The sequence below is a fragment of the Anas acuta genome, chromosome 2 (assembly GCF_963932015.1).
Source record: "Anas acuta chromosome 2, bAnaAcu1.1, whole genome shotgun sequence".
NCBI classification, from domain to species: Eukaryota; Metazoa; Chordata; class Aves; order Anseriformes; family Anatidae; genus Anas; species Anas acuta.
Genome location: NC_088980.1, coordinates 57,212,984 through 57,236,008, shown reverse-complemented (window position 1 = coordinate 57,236,008; position 23,025 = coordinate 57,212,984). Strand labels below are relative to the sequence as shown.

The 23,025-nt window shown below is 39.4% G+C and overlaps 1 protein-coding gene across 16 annotated transcripts in view; it reads right to left on the bottom strand.

Annotated features, from left to right (window-relative positions):
* TPK1 (thiamin pyrophosphokinase 1) overlaps nucleotides 1-23,025 on the bottom strand; it is a 321,922-nt gene that overhangs the window by 241,477 nt on the left and 57,420 nt on the right. For 12 of the 16 annotated variants that reach the window (XR_011094032.1, XM_068674859.1, XM_068674848.1 and 9 more), the window contains exon 2: nucleotides 21,869-21,943. The exons of the other annotated variants lie outside the window; for them this stretch is intronic. Coding sequence is in view for 8 of the 12 variants with exons in the window: in XM_068674859.1 (XP_068530960.1) it covers nucleotides 21,869-21,943 (75 nt within the window). In the remaining 4 variants the exon portion in view is untranslated. The remainder of the gene's footprint in view (nucleotides 1-21,868; nucleotides 21,944-23,025) is intronic. 16 annotated transcript variants of the gene reach the window in all.

The following is a 23,025-nucleotide window of genomic DNA, read 5'->3' as shown; positions in this document are numbered from 1 at the left end:
GATAGTTTGCTGAAGGGAGACATTAGAAAAAAAAGCTTTCTTTCAAGATTTCATATGGATGAAAGTAATTCTTTTTTCCTTCAGGAAAAAATAAATCCAACTCTCCTCTTAGGAAGGCATACTCAGTTAAACTACAAAAGCAAAACAGTTAACACCACATCAGAGTGTTTCCTGTGCTATGACTGGGTTCACTCCTGCACTCTTTGGGCTCTGACTTTAATTCTCACTTTTGCTTGTAGCATTAGAATGAAAACAAGCCATGAGGGGTATGGTCACAAGGTTTTTACAGGGTTCTGTGTTGTTAAGGCAGCCATTTATACAGCAAAGAAGAATAAATCAGATAATGTACAATAATACCTAAAAGCCTACGTTATTTTACTCTATTATTTTGCTCTACCTTCCATTATGATCTCCTTCTGATATGGGTTTTAACTATTTTCTGCAACCACTAATGAGGTCAGAGATTATAACAAAATCAGTGTATACAAAACGCACTCAAAGATGGGTCAGCCTTCTTTTAGATTAAAAAGCTTTTAGAAGGAAGCTTGTCATTCCATTTCTGAAACAGAGATCTCTTCCTTCTTTTACTTCTAAAGAGAACATGCACATAATTGTTAGTTTTTTTTTCTTCCTTGCCATTAGTCAGGTCAAATGAAACTTCATTAAAAAAAAAGACACTGTGTTCTATCTTTATACTGGGAACAATGCTTCTAAGTAGCTTAGAAAAAAACAACAAGAAAAACAATTCCTTTCTTCTGCCACTCTCTCTATCCACTTGCACTTAGCACACATTGATTTCTATCCCATCTTTGTAAAGGAGTGTTAGCCATCACAGCTCTGCTTTGTTTACTGTAATCAATACTGGTGCGAACATGTATTGCACCTGAAAAGAGGGGCTTGTAGCTCACTGTTACAGAGATGAGCAGGGAGGGGAAATAACCACACAACACTGGTAAATCTCTTAAGTAACAAAATTCCCCAAATCTCTTTTCTGTGGCTTATAGTCTTACTGGTTTGCACTAGGTGGGCTTTCTGATGTTTAATAGTAAATTTATACTACAATTTCAGTGAGAAGTTAGGTCAGGAACTAGTGGGATCATTAGTTATCTTTCAATTAGTTACCTATATTCAACAAAGTGTACCACACCTTACTATTTATGATACTTCTATCCCTCTCTCAAATCTACATATATTGGTCAGCCAATTTAAAACTTTTTTTTTTTTTTTTTTTTTAAGAAAAAAGCAGGACGATCACGTATCTCTTACAGAATATAACTTCACATGGATGTAGAAGCAACAGACAGGCTATTTTATTAATCAGCAACAGCTAATATGAACTGGAATGAAGAACTCCAGAACTCCAACATCCCTTTGGCCTCTAAGCACACACACCTTTGCTCATGCAAATATACAGTATCTTGACTAAATTCAGGATGTGAGGGTGTAGTTTTTGTGAAAACATGAACTGCAGTGTGGTTCTGGGTAGACTGTAGTGAAGGGTTTGTACTACACTGCAACCAGAACAGTCCAAAGCTTTCTTATTCACAGTTGTTTCTGGACAGACAGCTCTGTGACGATATCTTCTTTATCTTCTTTCATTTTCTGTAGCAGACGTGTCAGAGTGTTATCCACTACACCAAGAATACCCTTGCTGCCATTCTTCCTTCTAATTTCACGTGGGCATCCACTAATGACATGCTCAACGAAGGAGAAGGCCCTGTACTGGTAAATAAATCAGCTTGGTTCCTTAACCTGCTCATTTGCTTCCTATTTCTGTTGTCTTTAGCCTGTCCTAGATAGCAACTTTCATTTGATGTTATTAAGAATCTTTTTCATGTATTATCTAGTGACTTTTCATTACTTAAATTTATCTTTGACATCAAGCAACCATCAGCCAAAATGCAACAAATATCTGAATTATTATCTTTTCCAGGTCAGGGAAACTTCGCATCATCATTAAGTACCTTGTGATTCTTGATTTATGCGTGATTTTTATCCATTTCCTTATTTTTCGTTATTTAGAAGACAAATCTCCCATGGCTGGAAGTTGCTTAGCAATGGAAATGACTTTGAGCCATTGAAGAAAGTTGCTGACACAAGATGACTGTAACACATGGATATGATGAGGATTCCTGGTATACACAGAAGCTATCCTGTGCTACACCACCATAACCCTGACCTGAGACAAAAAAGATTAACACTGTACACTTCCATCCACAGAAAGATAGGATTTCTTACTACTAAGTAGCTCAGAGCACCAAGGATTTTGTATGGAGATAAATTATTTTTTAAGTTAGACATGTCCATGAAATTATTGCATTTCTAATTGTAATGTGTGGAAAAGCAAACATTTGGGCTGTCCTGTATACACCCTTCACTGAGGCATTTGTTACAAATGCAGCTGTACGAGATGTTATGTTAAATACCTGCACAGGGAGTCCATTTGCTGGCAGAAAAGCATTCCGTCTCACGAGCTGCTGCAATCTTCTCAGCTGCCAAGAGAGCTGCAACTGATTCTTTAATTGCAACACTGGTGCAACAGGGAACTGAAGTGTTAAATTGATCTGTTAACTCACAGCAAACTTCTGGCATGAGCAAGCCTTAACTCAACCAGCCTTGCCTTTCATAATTCCCAGCACTGTTTTCCCCTGTAAAATGGGATGTCAGCATCAGACAAGCTCATTTAACATTTTCCTGAGTTAGTCTAGGTGCAGAAATAATCCCCTACGACCACTTCCTTCATCATGCAGATAATGCAGACCCAAATCCGTGAATAATTATGGTTACATACAGAAGCAGCATATACTGCAACAAGATAACTATAGCAGCCCAATTACTCTACTCCTGATTTCCCAATGGGATACTTGTTTATTTTTGGAAGCAAGACTGTGCCTCTTTCCAGAGGGATTTCACATTATCTTAAAGCCGGAACTAAAACTGGCATCTATAGCCATAAATACCCCTCACGCTGACACAGTGATTGAGAAGCTACTAGCTAATTGAAAAGCTGACTACATTCCTGATAAATCCACTTAAATAAGCATCACATCTTGTTCTCCAATTATCGATGAAGGTATGAGGTTCTGACCTTTAGCGGAAGGCACAGCCACCCCTGGTGTAAGCATCCCTTGATTGCTCATGCATGATACCAATTTGTGAGTACACTTGGTGAGTGAATGCAAGGTTCTCCAGGGGAAGTCTGAAATATCCAGATATTAACTATTTATGAAGCAGGATGAGAAGAAATGGGTGGTGGTCATTCCCCACAGGTCCTGTGCAACAAAGAGCTGTATCATCAGAAACCAGGCCAAGCTCTCTACTGAGAGCAAGCAGCGGGATTTCAGAAAATGGATGCTTTGGCAAGCTCCCACGTGCTGTATAGAAGACAAGCAGAAAGACACTGAGCTCAGAAATATCAAGGGGAATAAAGGTTCAAATAGGGCTAGAGATCTTCATTCGTCCCTCCTAACTAACCCTAAAACTCTCTGCATAGTAATCAGAGGGACAGGACAGAAGACTACTCAAGAGGGCGATTCGGGGCAGGACTTTAGTGTAGGCACTTCGGCTCACCTTTTGGAGGTGCCTGTGCATCTTCCTTCCCTGCAGGACCGCTGCCTAGCTCGTGGAGGTGCCTCAAATCAAACGGTGGGGAAAAGTGATGTTTTCAAGAAACCGCTACATCAGTGCTCCTGTAGCAGTAATGCGCTTCCCAACTGCCACTGTCACAAATGATCTCACAGCACCACGTAAGGGACAGCTCAGTAACCCCACATCACATTTATTAGAATACGAAGCTGGGAAAGACAAAGGGAAATGCTTGTGTTTAGTCTAGCTGCTGTGTAACAAGGCAGGATCAGCAAGGAATAAACTTTTTATTTTGAAAACAGAATAAGGCTATTTTCAACCAATTTCTTTTCACACACAGCAGAGTCGTTTTACCCTACAATTTCTATAACCTGATTCCCCATGCTTGTTTTCTTTTCTATACAAAAGGCACTTTCACCTCATACTATAAGTTGGCTACACATGAAAAAGGTACTTAGTGTACTGCTTCTCCCACAGTTCCCCCTGAGAAAGGACTAGAAGGATGACGTGAATGCAGCATTAGAACCAGCAAAATAAAAATGATTTAAAGGATCACAGCATCCCTGTAAGTCAGTTCAACTTACCAAGCAGTGAACCAAAAAAAGCTCTTGCGTACAGACACTCCCCTGTCAAAGAGCAAAGGTTTGTCTTCCTCACACAAGAGCTGATACTAACATTGGATTATTCCTTCCATCCAAGGACATCCTGTCCCTACTCTCTCAAACACCCACCCTATTGCAAAGGGCAACCTCTAGCATTTTCACTGTACCTGCTTCTGAACCACATCTATTAACCCAGCTGCCCCAAGGATAAAGAAAGCCTCACAGCTTCTCCCTTTCCCCAGAATGTGTCACCAGTTCCTACCACAGCACTAGCCTGCTACCTGAGGAAAGAGGCTAGTCCTAACCCTCTTCATGAGGCAATTGATCCTATTGCACACTCAACTCCTATTGACACCCTGTGTCAAGAACTTGGGCTGGTGATCAGCATTCAGTCAGTTGAAGCCAGACTTCCCATGCTTAGTCCCCTAAATAAAAATGCAGAGAGTTCTAGCACTGCCTCTGTCCTCCTTCACTCAAGTGAACTGATGTTTTCCCATTATTTAAAATACTTGATCCAGCTGTCCTTTCATTACTACTTTTGCACTATGTTCTGCAAATTATTTTAGGTGCTTGTTTATTCAAAACACCCACCAGCTCTCTGAGCCTCCCTTTGTAACGAGCTGCCAGCTTGCCTCTCTGTTCAGCTGATTCCCATTATCTTGAACTCCCCATCATCTGAATATATTTAGTCTCACCCAAGTAGTTTTGATTATCAAGATTCTACTACAGTCTAATTAGTGACATTTTTATTACTAATTTGTCACTCAGACATTTCCAGTCACATTAAAAATTCCTGCCAGCTTCTTTGAAATTGCTATGTGCTTGCAGTCTTTTTCTTTTTACACAAGATCAACTAAGCATTTTTATTTTGCTGGGTTGTTGCGAGACTTTTAAAGAAACACTTAAGAAAACTGTCTCAAGTAGCATGTGACTTTTGAGAGCCACAATGAGGATCCAGCCCAAGGAACTGAGATGTAGTATTTCCTCTCTTAGACATTGGTCTGGAACCACCTGAGGAAGACATAAACACCTGGCACCATTATAACCTTGTCACTTTGCTTCTGAAGGTATGGAAGTAGTTTTGCTCCAGGTGAACCTGTCTAAGTTAAAGCCTGGCCACAGCAGTCCAGCTCAGCATCTCAGAAAAGCGGCTTAGTGAGTCAGCACAACAAATGACAGATGCTCACAACACAGCTTACCTTTCAGTGGCAGCTCTCTGACAGCTTCTAACAGCACCAACCCTGTGGTTGGCTCTGCCATGTCAGTCTGAGGAGCTGCCAAAACAAGCAGAAGGGCTGAGGCTGGAACTGGTTGAAAGCCTGCCAAATTCTACCTGAAACTCAGTCCCATACATCTGAAGTCACTACAGAAATCAGGACAGAGTACTGGGTGCGTGTATATATGCCATAACGTGCCTTGCCTCTGAATTGAACAGAGGATGGAGTTCACGCTCATACAGTCTGAGAAGGAACACGTTCCTCAGGCTGACCAAACTCAGGTAGTATCACCACACCTGCCCTCACCAAGCTCTGAATTTAACAGATAACATCAACCACCAGATCTGAAGTCAAAGGGGAAGCCTTGCAGAGCAAAGCACTAACAGCTAGGAAAAAATATTTATAATTGGTAACTCTTGCCTTCTTAAAACAAAATCTGGAGTTCAGAATGCAACACACAGCCTTTACAAAGGGTTAATAAACAATGGCAATATGCATCTCATAGACATAAGCAGTATGTTTTATAACTGTTAATTACACAGATAGCTGCTATTATAAATAGTGCTAAAGCAATCCATTAACCAGATGGCTTTCAGCAAATCAGAATTTATTACTCTTTTAGGAGCTCCTTATAAAAATGTTACTTTCAGATAAAAAATGGGAAGCAGCTGAAGTAGTTGTCCATATCTGCTTTTCACTGCACCATGGGGGGAGAAGTGTCTTATTGATTTAGTACAAACAGCTCATCCTGTTGGAGACTTCTCCCTTCTTTTCATGGGGAATGGCAACCCTCACTCAGACTTCCACTGCTCTGCACTGTGATGAGGTTTACTAGCATGGGCAGGAAAGGTATTTGAGGATAACACTTCTTCTTTCTGGAACTCTGACCAAAGCCAATGAAACAAATTCTTTTGACAGCAGTAGGATTAGGATTTCTGTCTTAAGTGTCTGTGACTGCCCATGAAAATATAAAACATCTGAATAAGTGTCCTGGCATTATACATGAATTTATTGCTTACTGCCTTGTGAATCTACTGAAAAGCATTAAGATTCTGAAGGAGACAAATGTAATTTATTTGCAGCCCAAGACATCAATATTTACTTATATTTCTAAAGATTTAACATTGCAGAGTTTGACAAGGTAAGAGTGTCAGCCTGCACTTTCAGCAGATACCCTCTGCATAGGAGCATAGGACAGAGTTAACTTTCAAACATGTCAATAAAATCTATTTCACAAGTCTTATGGCCTAAAGAATATCAGTGGGCAATGAACTGGAATTCACACTCATTTAGAACTTTAATAGATTACATTCCAACTGCAACTTGGCAGTTAAAAAAAGAGATTGAAAAATGGCTCCTAAAGTTCGGAATTCATTTTATTGCATTCCTTTAAAGAATACTCGTTCAGGGGAAGCATTACTTGTGAAAGTATTGCTGTTCAGGGTCTGTCTCTTTGAGCTTTTTTCATTAAAATGTGGGAATCTATTAGCTTGTAGGTTTGTGTTTTATTCTTTCTCCTAAGCAAACTAACATACAGAAGGGTATGCCAGCTCCTCACCCATATTGCATCCTACTTTAAGGAGATAGGCACTGAGCCAAGTTTTAATGAAGTTGCAGAAAAGATAACCGATGGTTTCAGTACTTGAGTGTTTTGCTAACAAGAGCTCAAAGAAGATTTATGTGCCATTATTCTCTAAACATTAATAAATCACACACAAAAAGATGACAGCGTTCAGTGTGCATGGCCACATAGCCATATACACCCTTCACAGCTGATGAAAGCTTTGGCCTCCTGCCTTACCACACCCAAAGTCTCAAGGGAAGCTTTGGAGGCATAAACTATGCTGAGTGTTATTGCTTGAACGGCTCTAAACAATTGCCATGCACAAAAAGAAGAGTTGCTTGTTATGGATACTCCCATCTTAACATGACAGGATCTCTTCCCAACTTTCATTTGTTAACGAGGAGAAAAGGATCTAAGTATGTCTGTTAGATGAACATGTATTTCCACATGATTCAGGCAGCATTTTCCAAAGAACCAAAGGTGATGAAATTTTTAAATGGAATGTGAGAACACAACTCCTCCAGGCTCCTTTGGAAAAGCATTCCTTATGCTTACTTATGTTTGAGTACAGTACTACAGCGTTTCCCTCAGAGCACCCAAACACGCAAAATATTCTCCATGAAAACACAGTGCACCAATCTTCCCACTCAGCTGCTTCTATGTAAAGCAGAATGCCCTTTCTAAATGAAATAAAACTTTGCTACATCACTACCAATAGATTGAAAGTATATTCTGAAAAAAAACACAATTGTTTTAAGATGAGCAAATGAATAATTACTTCTCAGTTCTAACTGATGAACCTAAGGACTTCTTTTCTTAAAATTTTCACAATATTTTTCAAATATTGAGTGAACTGGGAGAAATCCGAGAAACAGTTTAACATTTGTGTTATCACAGTATTGGTTGCTCAGAAGACATATGTTTGAAACTTGGCTGTGGTGCCAGATGCTCCTTTCTACTGTTTCCCTCAGCATCTGGAATCATTTAGCACTTCAAAAAGATCACAGAGACGGGATGTACTTGCAGTGTGATTCTAAACAGGTTCTGATTCTGGAAGTGTTTCCCAAACAGAAAATGCAGTATAATGTGAGAATGAGAAAGACCTCTAAATCTTGAAAAATCTTTTAAGTGTACCTTTTGTAGAAGCATGTGGCCCCACTCACCCACATTTGGACAGAGAGGAAATGTTTTTCCACAGATACATCAGAGAAGGACTCTGTGCCTTGATGCAAATCTGTCTGTGTCCAAGTTCAAATCCTAGGTTTTCTAGACTCCCTGGAAAGTAAGAGCCAATAGCTCTTAGGTAATCCTAAAAAAAAGACATCACTATAGCTCCCAAGAGAGCAGAGATTGAAATGACTTCTGACCTCTCCACATGGAGGACAGCCAAGTGGGGAAATGCACTTGTTTCCCAAATCAAAGCTAAAAAATTTCCAGCCTGTGTAAGAGTGCTTTTGTCTCTAATCACAGAATTACTTGCTACCCTTTTCTGTAATTGAAAAGACAAACTTAGACATCTTTCCTCCCACCTAAATGTCTGCAGTGGTCCTGCAGTCTTAGTATAAAAAAAAAAAAAAAAAAATTAATGTCCATTTAGTTCCTCTTTAACAGGCCCAACGATTGTGCCTATGAATGAAGAAAAACGCATCATATTAAGCTCAAGATTATGTTGCTTCAAACAACCACACTAATTTACAGAAATAGCAATACTGTTCATTTATAATACAATGCTAGGTGAAGTATCACAAATGAATTAGGAATAAGAAGATGATTAGCAGGCTCAAAAATACTCTGAAACCATTCCAAACAAAATCTTTTATGGTTTCTCTTTAGTGCTGCATTCAGTTTGCGAGGCAATGTTTGTGCCATTCTTCTGGAGCCTGGAATGAACTAGATCCTTCTTTACTATAGTCAAACACAAGGCATAAAATGTAAATCAAATTTGTTGCCCCAAAGTGCCTTCAAGATCATTTCCCCAACTTTTATGGCTAGTGAGATGGGTTATCAACTACAGAATACTGCACTGCCATGATAAAGAAGTGCCCTAGACAATGTGATGCTACAGCATCAGCAGGGACAAAGTTTCTATGTGCAGTTATTCATGTTATTTTAAGCAGTCCCAGAAGGGCTCACTAGGACAGCACACTTGTAAAAATAAATAAATAAATTGTTAAGACTTGCAGCAAACTTCAACAGATTTTGCACACCTCTAAATTTAATATCTAAATGAGAACAGCAGCAGCATACACTTGCAATATAAGAGAAACATCTTACAGCAAAGATTTACAACACTAATAACGCTAGAGCTTACCTATTGTCCCGCACATTTTGAAAAAGGACACTGCATATATATATTCAAATTGCCAGAGATTAACAGTGGGTCACAAACAAAACTTAAAATGTTGAACTGCATCAGCCAAATTGATAGTGGATTTATTATTTCGACCCCTTCTTACACATTTTTGCATAGTCAGTTCTGCTGCCAAAGCATTTCTAGAAGGTGAATACAAAGGATATCAAGCACTATAATCACCGAATGAAATATGACTGATGCTTTAATGCTCACTCAAATCTATAGATCTAAAGAAAAAGCAATAAAATTTAACGCTTGATTTGGAAGTAAGTTTAAAAACTAACCCAATCCTAAATTCACTGAGGAAAGCAAACTTCACAAATCACTGCCAAAAGCATTAGCATTTTCCCTCCCGGAGAAAAGGTCAACTTCAGATGTCTTGTTATTATGTATCTGGGTTTTTCAAAGTTCTAATGAGAATGTTTCTCTATGACAAAGATGCATAGGCCTACAAAAATAAGATGGCCAGCCAAGGCAAGCTCAAAATCATAGCTTTGCATTCTCTAGTCTTTACCTCATTGTCCTTTCTCTGTGGCTAAACAGAAAGGAAAGATCTAAGGTAGATAATAGGAAAGAGCTGAGGTAGAAGACAGATGAGACCAAATAGCACAGATTAAACACATACTAACTATAGATATGACCCGGCACAAATTCACTTGACTTGTGATTTTGCAGTAAACTGGCCAAGGAAACCAACTTTGAAGAGAAAATAACCTCACATCTGAGCTGCTCTGCAAAGAGACAACTTAGAGGTTAAGGTTGGATAAATTATGTTTTGGAGGTGTTCTTTCTCTTTCCATGGACTGAAGAGGGAAAGGCTGGAACTGACCTAAGAAACTAAGAAACTTTAGCTAAATGTCCCAAGTTAAGTGAGATCCCACTAGCGTACCCTATGATGAAATACTTCTTAAAAAGAATGGAAAGTGCAACGTTAAACCTTGTCAGTGTGACTTTTAGTGAACATTTACTGTACTTCACCCATTCTCCTATGCCTCCTCTTCTCTTTCAGGAAGCAGAGAGAAAGATGGATTTACAAAAAAAGGAACATAACTGCTTTTGTCAAGCAGTTGCTAATATAACAGTTATTTATATTACAGCAACACCAAGGACAAAGTATAGAAAAACTGGAAGAATCAGTCTACTTCCATACTATGTTGATATTCCCAGGAATCCAAGGTGGTTGTAACCCCTCTTTGTCTGACCTGATCACGGATTCTACAGTGATGCTGTGTGCTGTGTGTTAGGTGCATTTCTCTCTGTCCATGCATTTGGTCATGTATTTGTCCCACTGTAACTTTTGAAACAATTATACAACTTTAAGACACAAGCCAAGGAGCATAAGACGATATAAATTTTAATTATGAAAAGCAGGCAGGAAGGTAGAGCAAACCAAAACAGATGGCTCTTGAAGGTATTTAGAAGTTTCTATAGGCCTACGGTTCTTGGTGACACTGTTATTCCCATCAGAAGAAGCAGAAGTTCCTGCAGATGGTTTAAAGCCTTTTTTGTAATTTAGATACACCTTTTGATGTCAGATAACAGCCTTGCACGCATTTGTCAAAAGCATTACAGAACTCAGCTAAACAGAGCTGACATATGATCTGTGTCACTCTCGGGTCAGAGCACTTGGTAATGACTAAACATTGTGACTTCTGGGTGACTATTTACCAATACTAATTGCTTTCTCTAGAAATCTCATAAAAAAAAAAAAAAAATCACATTCCTTATCCCTGATTACTTCACATCATTTTAGAAATGAAAACATCTGAGTCTGAATAACCACAGAGGCTTCCTAAAATGTCATATCTATCACAGAGTTTGCTATTTTCCGCATGTTATGAAACCAACAACAATTCTATTACTCAGCCTTACTATCACCTGGAAGGAACATGAGAAAAATTTCCTTAACTGAAGCAAAAACAGCTATGAAAATTGGAGAGAGATCATTTCAATACTTCTACAACATTGGCCTTCCTAGTGAGTTATTCTCCTGGCTTCTAACTTTTTTAAACTTGCAGATTTTACACTTTGAGAGACTAAAATGTACTGAAGCTTTGTCCTGCTGTTTGCTTGCAGTCATGCCAAATAATGCAGTGCAAAGGCATTCTGAGCCTCTCCAGTTCTTTATGTGCGAAATCTGTGGGCCTTTTCAAAGATTTGCAAAGTCAAATCAGTTCCTCCTCCATCCCTCTTTGAATTAAACACGTTTCTAGAGGGATGCTCCAGACTTTATCATCTAGTCTAACCCAACTATCTATTATTCAGATCTTCTTATACCTCACAAACACAAAGCAAACTAACAGTATGGACTACTGGAAGCTAGGAACTAATGCAAAGTGCATATAACACTACAAAGTTGAAAGACAAGTGCATGCTCGGACTTAAGCAAAAAGCCTAGACTGCTAGAAACAGAAGTCCCATGGAGCCAGAACCTGGCTCCGAACACCAGCAGTAGTGGGTTGAAGCCTGGAAGATTTGGAGTTTTTTTAAATAAATTCCAATTAGATAATATTCATACTGTACAGCCCTGAATTACTTCAGTGCTAGTTCATCTTATGCTGAACCAACGTTCATTCTCATGATGTTAATACCTTATCTAGTACATCTGAGTTAATGTTCAAATTGATTTCAGCAAACACAGGAGCAGGATATCTCTAAAGCAAGATTTTTGTGATGGGCTCACCCTCCACCAAGATTTTTGTGAAGATCTTAACCAAATTAACTCAAAGTAACTGAAAGAATATTGATATCAAGAGCCATTACATCATGCTCCAACTCATAAAACTTCCAACAAAGGAAGATGATGATAAAACACTTTTAGAAATTACGGGTTGTGCCTGCTATTTCTGAGGCTGATGGAATTTTCCAGAATGAGAAATCTATGGCATTCTTTTCTTTCCACTCCAATGTGATTCACTGTCAACGAAACTAAGAGTACTGTACCTCACCATCTCTCTTCAGTGTGTTCGACATGGAATTGTGAACTTGGGAGAGAAAATCTGCTAATTGCCACAATACCAGTCCCATTTTTACATGCTAAATTTTTGGCTGCTATAAATATACGAAACTGACTCAAAGTCAGTCAAATAGTGCTTCATGCATTTCCACGAACAGATCTTTGGTGCAATCAGAAAGAACCAAGACTGAAAAAAACAGCTAATACTGCAATGTTCTAAGAATAACGAGAAGGCAAACAACTAAACATCCATGCTCTATACCATACAGTAGCTGCCTTTGACATAAGACCAACAATCATTTTAGAACTTAGCTTGCCACACAGCTTAGCGTATAGTATCTAAACTGCATATTACAAAAAAAAATCTCACTGTGTTGTTTTCGGAGCGTAGATATACGTGCTATTTTTAGTATCACATTATCACATTTATGTACTGCTATAATCTAACAAAACAGCCTACCTGTACAAAAGAGCAGAGACAATGAGTAGAGTTGAAAAGCTATTTTCTGACTTGCGCGATTTTAAAGTTCAGTTTAATATCTGATACTGTTTGTGAGCACAAAACAAGACGTAAACCATTTAGATAAGAAAAAGAGCAATCCAACATGCATCTTCTCCAACTACTGATGTCCCTTCAGGCACTGAAGACAGTGAAGGATGCATACTCCACCAGCCCGATATCCAGTAAGTACAATCATAGTCTCAACTTAGTACTGAAGAGCTAAAGCGTACACTGTCCAACTTGCTTGTTCTTATTATCATGGTAATAAAGTAATCAAAACTCTTGAAATTAAAATGCTGAAAACATAACTATATTTAGATAAAGTAAATTGAGGAGATGCACTTAAAAAAATCATCATTTAAATAAAACCGCTGGGCCGAAGCTAATGGTGAGGTGGTAGGGTGTTAGTTTGTCTGAGGAAGGCTCTTTTTCTTTTTTTTTAAAAATAACGTTTGCCTGCCCTGAAGCAACCCTGAAATAAGAGAAGGAAGACAGACTATAAAACAATAGCTTGATCCAAAGGCCATTGTAAACAGTGAGAAGTCTGACATCAGCAACACTAGAAAACTTCAAACTTTTACAAGATCTTACATCTTCAGCCTAGTAGTGGATTCACACTAAGCTCTAGCTATGAAAATAACACTTTTGCCCTGCAGTGACTCCCAGAGAACACATCTTTTTAAACACTTTTCACTGTGTAGCTTGAGGCGGTGAAAAAACAAGTGTTTCTTTTATGGGGTTAGGAACCTTCTCTTTTCTGTCACGCGTCTTACTTATGCTAACCTCTTGCATTCGCCCCTGGTCCCTGCGTTCATTGCCAGGACCATTCCTCTTGTTGAATCACTAACAAAGTGAGCTATTAATGGTCCTTTTTTCTATTGCCTTAAGTCTCCCTTTTTGCTTGGGGTGCTCTAAAGCATCCTCCTGACATTATTTTCCAATGCTCCTTCTTTCAGCTGTCCTCTGGGAAACATCATGGTAACAGGATATATAGTATGATGCTATCAAAAGCTTTTTTATAAGAAAACTTTTGACAATAGAAGTCCCCTAATGGGATTTGCATCCTAGCTCAATAGAAAAAAGCACCGTAATAACCTCCCATTTTTTTTTTCTTCTGCTGTAATCATCTGTTATGCTTTTCACTAGTACTTCAAAGCAATTCTCTATTGTTCTGTTACTCTGAACTTACGCTCAGCAGGGTTTAGCTTTTCAAAGCATCACAGAGGGGGATCTTAATTACTCGTTTTTTTTTTCAATAAAAAAATATCTCAAATTCATTAAACAAACAAAAATTCCTTTTAGATCTCAGAATTTCCTGTTGGTGGATTTGCAGAGAATTAAAATCAACAAAAAATACAGTTTTACGTGTCTCAAATTTTAGCTGAAGACCTCATTCTATCACAGCTACTACTACAATGAGGGAACTTGAATTGCGCAAAAGGCTGGGAAGATCCAGCTCTCACCTTTGCCAAGAAGTATCTAAAAGTTTGCAGAAATAATAGCTACTTTTCAAAACATCCATACACTCGGACTACCTCTTGAGAGATCTGATTCTGAGGTGGAAAGGCACTGACAATATACAAGTCACAAATGAGAGAAGTATACCATATCTCTGGGCTTTTAAGCCAAAATCTCAGCTAGTGCAAAACTGCTGCAGGTCCTAAGAATGACATTATTTAGTTTCCAAGCTTAAAGCATGGTGCTAGCCAACCCTAATCAAGGCCAGATTTTCTTGTTCCTATAGTATAACCTAGGTCCCCTACCCTCAAAAACACTTCAAATAACTGCCCTCAGATTGCTGCAGTTGAAGGATGTTAGCTCACTGCATGCAGTCCAGCATCAGGTACACCACTGTAAGAAAATGTTGTTTAAACCTACCTCAGTCAGTGCTGAACAGCACATTCAAGTTACCAGATACAAACTAGAAATTATATTGGTCTTCTGATTCAAATTCGGAAAAACGAACTTCACTGTTGACTTATCAGGAAGCTAATATTACTCTGGGGAAAACAGAGTAGTTTAGCTGAGGCCAACGGTAAGAGTTACTGCTCCTCTCGATGCCTGCTGGAAACTGCAATAAAGCATACAAGTCCATGCGACATCCCAATCACCATTTTTATGAACATTCTCCTATTTATTAATAGAGGCTGCTCTAAATTCACTGAAGCTTTATGCCAGCTGCCAGTTTTGGGCCTAGTACAAATTTGAGATATATTACAGGTTCAAAAAGAAATGAAAATAAAAGGTGAGAAAAAAGTTCAGCATATGCCAACAAGGCAAGTTCATTGCTGACAGGTAAGAGGGCAAGTGAATGGTGGTTTGTACCAATAATTCCAGACGTTTTGTTCAACCACTAAGGACAACGGAGGAAAAGGCATCCATCGTGGAGAAGAAAAAATGATACCAGGGAAAATAAGGTTATTTCCCTCCTGTTGTTAAACTCCAGGCCCCTGTTCTTTGCTCTTAAACATCCAATCCATTCCAACTGATCTGTTACCTTTCGCTTGGTGTATTTGCCTGAGCTTTGCTTTGCCATCTGTATTTACATTTATATATGCAGCTTTTGGACCTCAACAGAAGACACTCAAAATATCAGTCACCAATTATACTGAAGACAAAAGCAACATAAACTGCATGAAAGCATGCGGCATTTAAAGACAGATGACTGAAATTCATGATACAAATTAACACCTTTCCTTACTTGATTACTCAGGAAGTATTTTGTAATTTGCAGCCACCTCCAGGTGCTAACCATTCATTAGCAGCATTTTCACCAAACAGTAGGCTGAATTTGACAGGAAAGTTTCCTCACAGTCAAGATACTATTTAACATACAGTATCTTTTACAACAATCGAAGTTGCTAGAGATGGAAATTTGAAGAAACAAAAACAAAAACACCCACTTCGATTTATGGATAGCACTCACAATACATTTAGTGTAAGAAAATACTATTTATGTGAAGACAGTCTAAAACAAGTTCAGATTTGGGTATATTGCACTGCTGCTGTAGAAGTCTGCTTTCTACTGTCTCAATATACGGACCCCCAAAAATACAGAGCTGAAATCTCTAGGGTGAGCAACAAGCTTTTTATCTTGCTGGACTTCCTCCACATTCATACATTAAGCCTACAGAGAAATAAATGGTAGGGCAGCAGAGTAAGGAGTCATAGCTAGACTCCAAATTCCTTAAGGAATGGTCCATGAAAGAGACTGTTTAGGGAAGAAGTCATAATTGATAGCCATTTTTGCAGTCCAGTCTCATAGATTTTAAAAAAGAAAGGACTGATACAATCATGTCTCCTTACTGTCTGCTTATCCAACTTTACGCATCCCACAAGTCAATATTCAGTTAGCCCACTTCAAAAGGATGTTGGTAGTTTATTCTAGTGCCTCAGTCAGGGTCATTTTGTAATATGAATGCTTGATATTCTGTTTGATTTAAAGTTTTCCTGGACAACTTTATTTGCAGAATACTTTTGAGAAAGGTACAGTAACTAATGTGTCACAACCATTTCAGAGATTGAAAAATGCCCATGGACATGTTTCCTTACCATAAAGTATAAGCGTAATAGCCTTCCTCTTCAACTAAGCAGGACTGAATTAGCCAGTATTTTAATTCTGCAGCTGTATTTATCGGTAAGCACTTGGATACAAGAACACTCTGCTAGAGCCTAAATGGAACCTATGGAAAAAATCTATTGTAATATGTCTTTATCCAGTAGTATATCTGAAGATGTTATTTAACAGCACCTTGACATTTCCAGAAATACAGCATGAATGGGAACTTCATCAGATTGCTGTAGAACATTGTCATATTACTCCAATTCTTAAAATAATTTTATTTTTCAGAGCATAACTTCTTGCTCTTTATAGCTGTCTATCAATATTTCAAGAACAAAAAGTACTCTACAATGTACAGCCACTTAGCATGCTACCATCAAGCGAGGACATGCAGACAATTATGGATCATTTGAGTACTATAGCTTTTAAAGGAAATGTTTTCAGAAACAAGAAACAATTTTCAGATCCTGATCATGAGACAATTTTACCCAGGTGATTTCTTAGCATTGCAATAATTTTGCCCCTTTCCTAACACTTTACTATGGAGACAAAAAAAAAAAAAAAAAAAAACAACAAAAAAAACAAACAGAAGCACTTGCGATCACTAGACATTGCTGAAATTCTTGGTATAAATCACACAATATCCTGAGTTGGAAAGGACCCACAAGGATTATCAAATCCAACTCCTGGGTCCCCAAAGGACCACCCAAAAAATCAGACTGTGTGTTTGAAAGCATTGTCCAAATGCTTCTTGAACTCCAGCAGGCTTGGTGCTGTGACCATTGTGCCCCAAGTAGCCTGTCCCAGTGCCCGACCACTCTCTGGGTACAGTGCCTTTCCCTAGCCCCCAGCCTGACCCTCCCCTGTCCCAGGCTCCATGCTGTCCCCTCGGGTCCTGTCGCTGTCCCCAGAGAGCAGAGCTCAGCGCCTGCCCCTCCGCTCCCCTCGTGAGGGAGCTGCAGGCCGCCATGAGGCCTCCCCTCAGCCTGCTCTGCTCGGGGCCGAACAAACCAAGGGACCTCAGTTGCTCCTCATACGTCTTGTACTCTAGGCTCCTCACCATCTTTATAGAGAAGTGCCCATCTCCTCTGGGCACTCTCTAATAGTTTTATGTCATTTTTATACTGTGGCACCCAGAACTTAATACGGTACTCAAGGTGAGGCTGCACCAGCGCACAGCAGAGAGCAACCGTCCCTTCCCTCGACCAGTGAGCAACACCGTGCTGATTGACCCCAGGAAATGTTTGGCCCTTCTGGCTGCCAGGGCATGCTGTTAACTCATATTCAACTTGCTATCCACCAGAATCCCCATAACCCTTTCTGCCAGGCTGCTTTCCAGCCTCTCATCCTTGAGTCTGTATGTACAGCCAGGGTTGCCCCTTCCAAAGTGCAGAATCTGGCACTTTCACCTTCATTGAACTACCAATAAATAATAAGTATATAATTGGAATTTTATTAAAGATTTTAAAGAGCAGATTCAAAAATCGCAGGAATTTTCATTTACTCTTCATAAAGCTTTTTTTTTTTTTTTTTGGCCACAAAAACATTGGCTTCCTTATTTTTCTAGCTTATTATAGAGATAGTTTCAGACATTCGACTCACAGTAATTTCTGTTAAAGACATATTTACATTTGTAAACACCTACAAAGTAGTAATACAGACTAATGTATGCTCATTTTTTTTCCGTGGCCATTTCTGGGGAGAAACAGGAATCAAACCTGAATCAAACCAGGAGTTAAAAACATCACTGAAATACAAACAGAAATGTATGATACGTGATAAGATTACGGTAAGGACCCACTGAACCAGGTATTCCTTATAGTAACCTAAGTTAGTAACCTAGTCGGCAGTGTGCCCTGGCAGCCAGGAGGGCCAACCGTGTCCTGGGGTGCATCAAGCACGGCATCGCTAGTAGGTCAAGGGAGGTGATTGTCCCGCTCTACTCTGCGCTGGTGCGGCCTCACCTCGAGTACTGTGTGCAGTTCTGGGCACCACAGTATAAAAAGGACATGAAACTGTTGGAGAGTGTCCAGAGGAGGGCTACGAAGATGGTGAAAGGCCTGGAGGGGAAGACGTACGAGGAACGGCTGAGGGCTCTGGGCCTGTTCAGCCTGGAGAAGAGGAGGCTGAGGGGAGACCTCATCGCAGTCTACAACTTCCTCGTAAGGGGGTGTTGAGAGGCAGGAGACCTTTTCTCCATTAACACCAGCGACAGGACCCGCGGGAATGGAGTTAAGCTGAGACAGGGGAAGTTTAGGCTGGACATCAGGAAGGGGTTCTTCACAGAGAGAGTGGTTGCACACTGGAACAGGCTCCCCAGGGAAGTGGTCACTGCACCGAGCCTGTCTGAATTTAAGAAGAGATTGGACTGTGCATTTAGTCACATGGTCTGAACTTGGGTAGACCTGTGCGGTGTCAAGAGTTGGACTTGATGATCCTTAAGGGTCCCTTCCAACTCAGGATATTCTATGATTCTATGATTCTATGATAACCTCCTAGACACAAAAAATGAGCAGCTCAGAGGAAAGCAGTGCCCAGACTCTTCCACATATTTTCCACAATTAGGATAAGGACTCTGAAGAAAGCTGTACCACTTCCACTGGTAAAAATAGCTACAGTAACAGCTATATTCAGAGAACTGTTGATGGATTTGAGTGATGTTCCCAGCCTTGTGCTTACTCATAGTCTATTCTCAATTCTATGTATCCACCTCACCTTCCCATATTCAGCGTCTTCATATCAACTTCACTTATCATGAGTCTGTTTTCCTTCACCTGCACCCCTTTAGCCACCTATTCTCTTCAACTTCTTTTTCAACTTGTTTTGTCCCTCCCTAGTACACCCAACATTTCATCAAACCACCGGCATTTTCTGTCATTTTACTCCATATTCTGATTTTTAATAACATCCTTCTCCAACATTTCATCCTTTAAGACAGCACTATTTAAATCTAGGTATTACTGACTGTACCTAACACAAAGGAAACATCTAGCCTGGTTAACGACATTAATAAATATAATAAAAGAAAATCATGGCAATCTTTAGCTTATGCTACCTCACCATTGTCTCTTTGCATGCTTGTATTGTAAGAGTTGTAAAAGCTGCTAAATGTCCTCTGTAAGCAAGGAATTCAGATTTCAATGTCCTTCCCAAAGCACATGGAACATAGTTCACACAAACTTGCACTGATCAAAATAGTTCTTTTCAAAGTATGTCAGTAAAAATAGATTTTATACAAGTCTGTAATAAACCAAAGGCTAATTAGCTGCAACCACTTTTTCTTGAGGTCAAGAGAAGTTACACCTGGGATGATTTTAGCCTAGAATAGCCACACTTATCAATGTGATTTTTTTATTTTTTTTATTTTAAACCCAGGACATATCACATCACACCTTCATTTTTACTTGATGCTAAAGTGACAGGTCTAATGAGACAAGTTATTTTGATAGGAGGGCACAAGCTACTTAAAAATAACACTTCTGTCTCAGCATTCTGTACTCAGTGTAACACCCAAGATCGCAGTAACTTTAAGAAGTTGGTCAATATTTTTTTTTCTTACACTTTTCTCTCCCTTTTTTCATGACCTGTGTAGCTGGCAATATTTCGTGGATCAACAGCCCTACTGTTTCCTTCTCATTACTCACATACACTAGAATTTTTATGACATATCAAGGAAGTACAGCTGGTGATCAGGCACTGTTTCTGAGGATGTTTCATTCTTTCCAAAATTCTTTCAGTTCACGTACCAAAACCCCAGGGTCTCCTAGTCGTGAAACAGACTCTCTGCAGAGACTCCTTCAGGGCCAGGGTCCAGGAGGCACAAGATTGCTGATGCCTACAGCAGCCTGTGAGGACTGTCAATCAAGTGTTACCAGAATCTTGTCCTGGATTCACAGCTAAGGTTTACTGAAGCTGAGATGTTTTGAAAAAAACGCCATCTTCCTCTCTTGTTTTGCTTAGACAGAAAATATCCACCTATTTCTGGAGGTAACCTACCAGCACAAGTCCTATCAGCTTAAATAGGACTTCTGCTCCTAACTTTCACAGGCACTTTGAAAAAACTATCTGCAGCACCAGTAATTACTTTCACTGCAGTTATGCTCAGAGGACAGAAACCCATTGTGGTAGTCTCAAGCAAGACATTCTGTAGTCTACTCAATTTTATTCGGCTTCTCATCCCAGTCCTTCACTGAAGCACTACAGCTAAGGGCCCATTAGTGTTACAGTAAGAAGCACTCCATGCCCCAAGAGTTACTCTGCAGAGATTTGATTGCAAGAGGAAGACTTAAAATTCCAAGGGACAGACAAAAAAGTCTGGTTTAACATAACAGAGCATAAAAGCAACATACCTATTATACTACAGTACACTTCATGCTGCTGTTCTGTAACTGGTCTCGTTTGCTGTTTTCCAACCTCAGCCCTCAGAACAGAGGAAAGCTGGGGTGAAATAGGAAGACGAATACCCTTCTTCTTTTCAATATTTAATGCAGAATATATACTTTCAGTGTATCTCTTTAAATGAAAAAATACTTGAAATCACATCTAGAAAATATAGCAAATAGAGCTGACAGCCCTTCCACTGAGCACTTCTGTCTTACACTGCAAGCTAAACAGAGCCCATTTGAGATACAACACTCATTCAGATGCTTTGAATCATCCCGTGCAAGTTTCCATTCTTCTTTATCTCTTATGTCTAAACAGGCAACTACTTTAGGTTAGCTGGAATCAGGTGAAATGAATACATTCTCCCTACTTTGTCTATTACTCCAATTCCTTTTAAACTGTGCAGCTACCCCCTACTGGACCCCATGCCTATGGTGAAATGAAATAGTGCTATCTGCCCCAGTTAGTTACAAGGAATCTCTCTGCAAGGTTCCCAGCCCGGTAACAAGTTAGAGACGTTTCCCATGGTTTGTCACAAAGCTTCTGAAGGACTATATTTCTGCACTGGAGGAATTAATAGCTCCAAGCTTTTAAAGATTTATACATCTCCAAAAAATGTCAGTAAATTTGCAGCTATCGTACCAGAGCTGATTAGCACTGTGCATATTAAACAAAAGGGTAGTGAACTTTGATTTGCATATTTCTGACATACACACAAATTCCCACCACTTTCACAACATAATACCTACACGGTTCATTTTATTTTGATTAAAATTAACACATTTCACTGATGACCTTTAAAGGAATGCTTGCTCCCAGACTTTTAAATGCACCATTGATCTACTACACTTTGTCAGCAAAACAATGATCACTCTTAAGATGCTTCTGAAAAGCTAAAGAATCTTTCACAGATCAGTTCATAAAGTTCCCACTGACGTAAGCAATGCAGAGAAGCAGAATTTGCATAATCAGTTCACTTGCTGCATTCTGCAACAAGGGACGTGTTCTGCTGATTCGCACCCTCACCAAAAGGTTGCTCTAGTTAGAGGAAATTGCCACATAGCAATTCAACAGACTTGAAGTTCATTAGCCAGGTAGCAGCCAAGTAAATAAGCAAATGAAGATATATGTAAGTTATTATTACCTTTGCTCCACAGACAATGAAAATGACCTTTGTTGAAAGGCTGGTTCAGAATCAGAAGGCAAAACTTCAGGTTTCCTGTAAGATAAATGTTGACTCTTATTAGCAAGAATATTGATTTTTTTTTCCGCTTTTTTTTTTTTTCTTTTGCCACATTTAATTTTAGTCCAGCTACCTCAGAGCAACTCCACTCATTTCCTTGCTTCTCAGGTTTCATCGTTTTCAGATACAGAAGCAGCCAGAACTTAATTAGACACCTTTTACTTGGTAGGGCTTTGCTAAAAAACTTTTCATTTATAAGAGACTGTTATCCACTGAAGGCCAACCTCAACAGGACCCCTCATCTATATAGCTCTCTCATTTAATCTCTTGCTTGTTGGTGCCAGCTGAATGCAGCATTTACTGATATTAGCTTTGCCATGGCCTCTGTTAACAGGGGAGGCCGTGGCTATCTCAGAATGAACTTGTCTCTAATCTAGGTTCAACAGTCCACTATCCCAGGGGATGCAGAACTCTTACTGACATCAATGGTTTCTGTCCCTGCATTATCCGATCTCTCAAAGCTTCAGTCATAGTACAGCCACTGTGGCAGTTGCTTTAAAAATGTGGAACAAAAAGTCATATCCAAGGAGCTCAAAATCAAAGTTAGTCAAAGCAAATGTGTTCTTTAGCCTGTGTTATCAAGGTGATACCACAGACTCACTGGATTTTACTGGATCTCACTGGATTTCCCAGCAACCTGAACTGCTCCACTGGTCTGAATGGGCTCCTAAAGCACCCTGTCCTAGCAATATGTCCACTGTGAGGGATGAAAATAAATCTACAAATACAGGAGCCTTAGAATAAAAGGATTTAAGACACTACATAATTTGGCTTCAAAGAGTAAATACATCCACTGTCTTATTACAGTTGCTTGTGCTGGGATTTGCATTACTTCACTTCTTAATTATCTTGCCTATCATATAGGAATATCTGTTTCCCCTGGAGCTTGATATCCTTAGGCAATCAGGTTAATAAAGTATTATTTGGTCATATGAAACTACTGTAATTGAAAGAAGAAAGCCTCTATAACTAGAGAAAGCCTTTCAGGCTTTTGAGTGGATCCAGTACAGCAGGAGGCAGAAAGGCTACAGGTGAAGCTGTGGTTGAAGCCATACGAC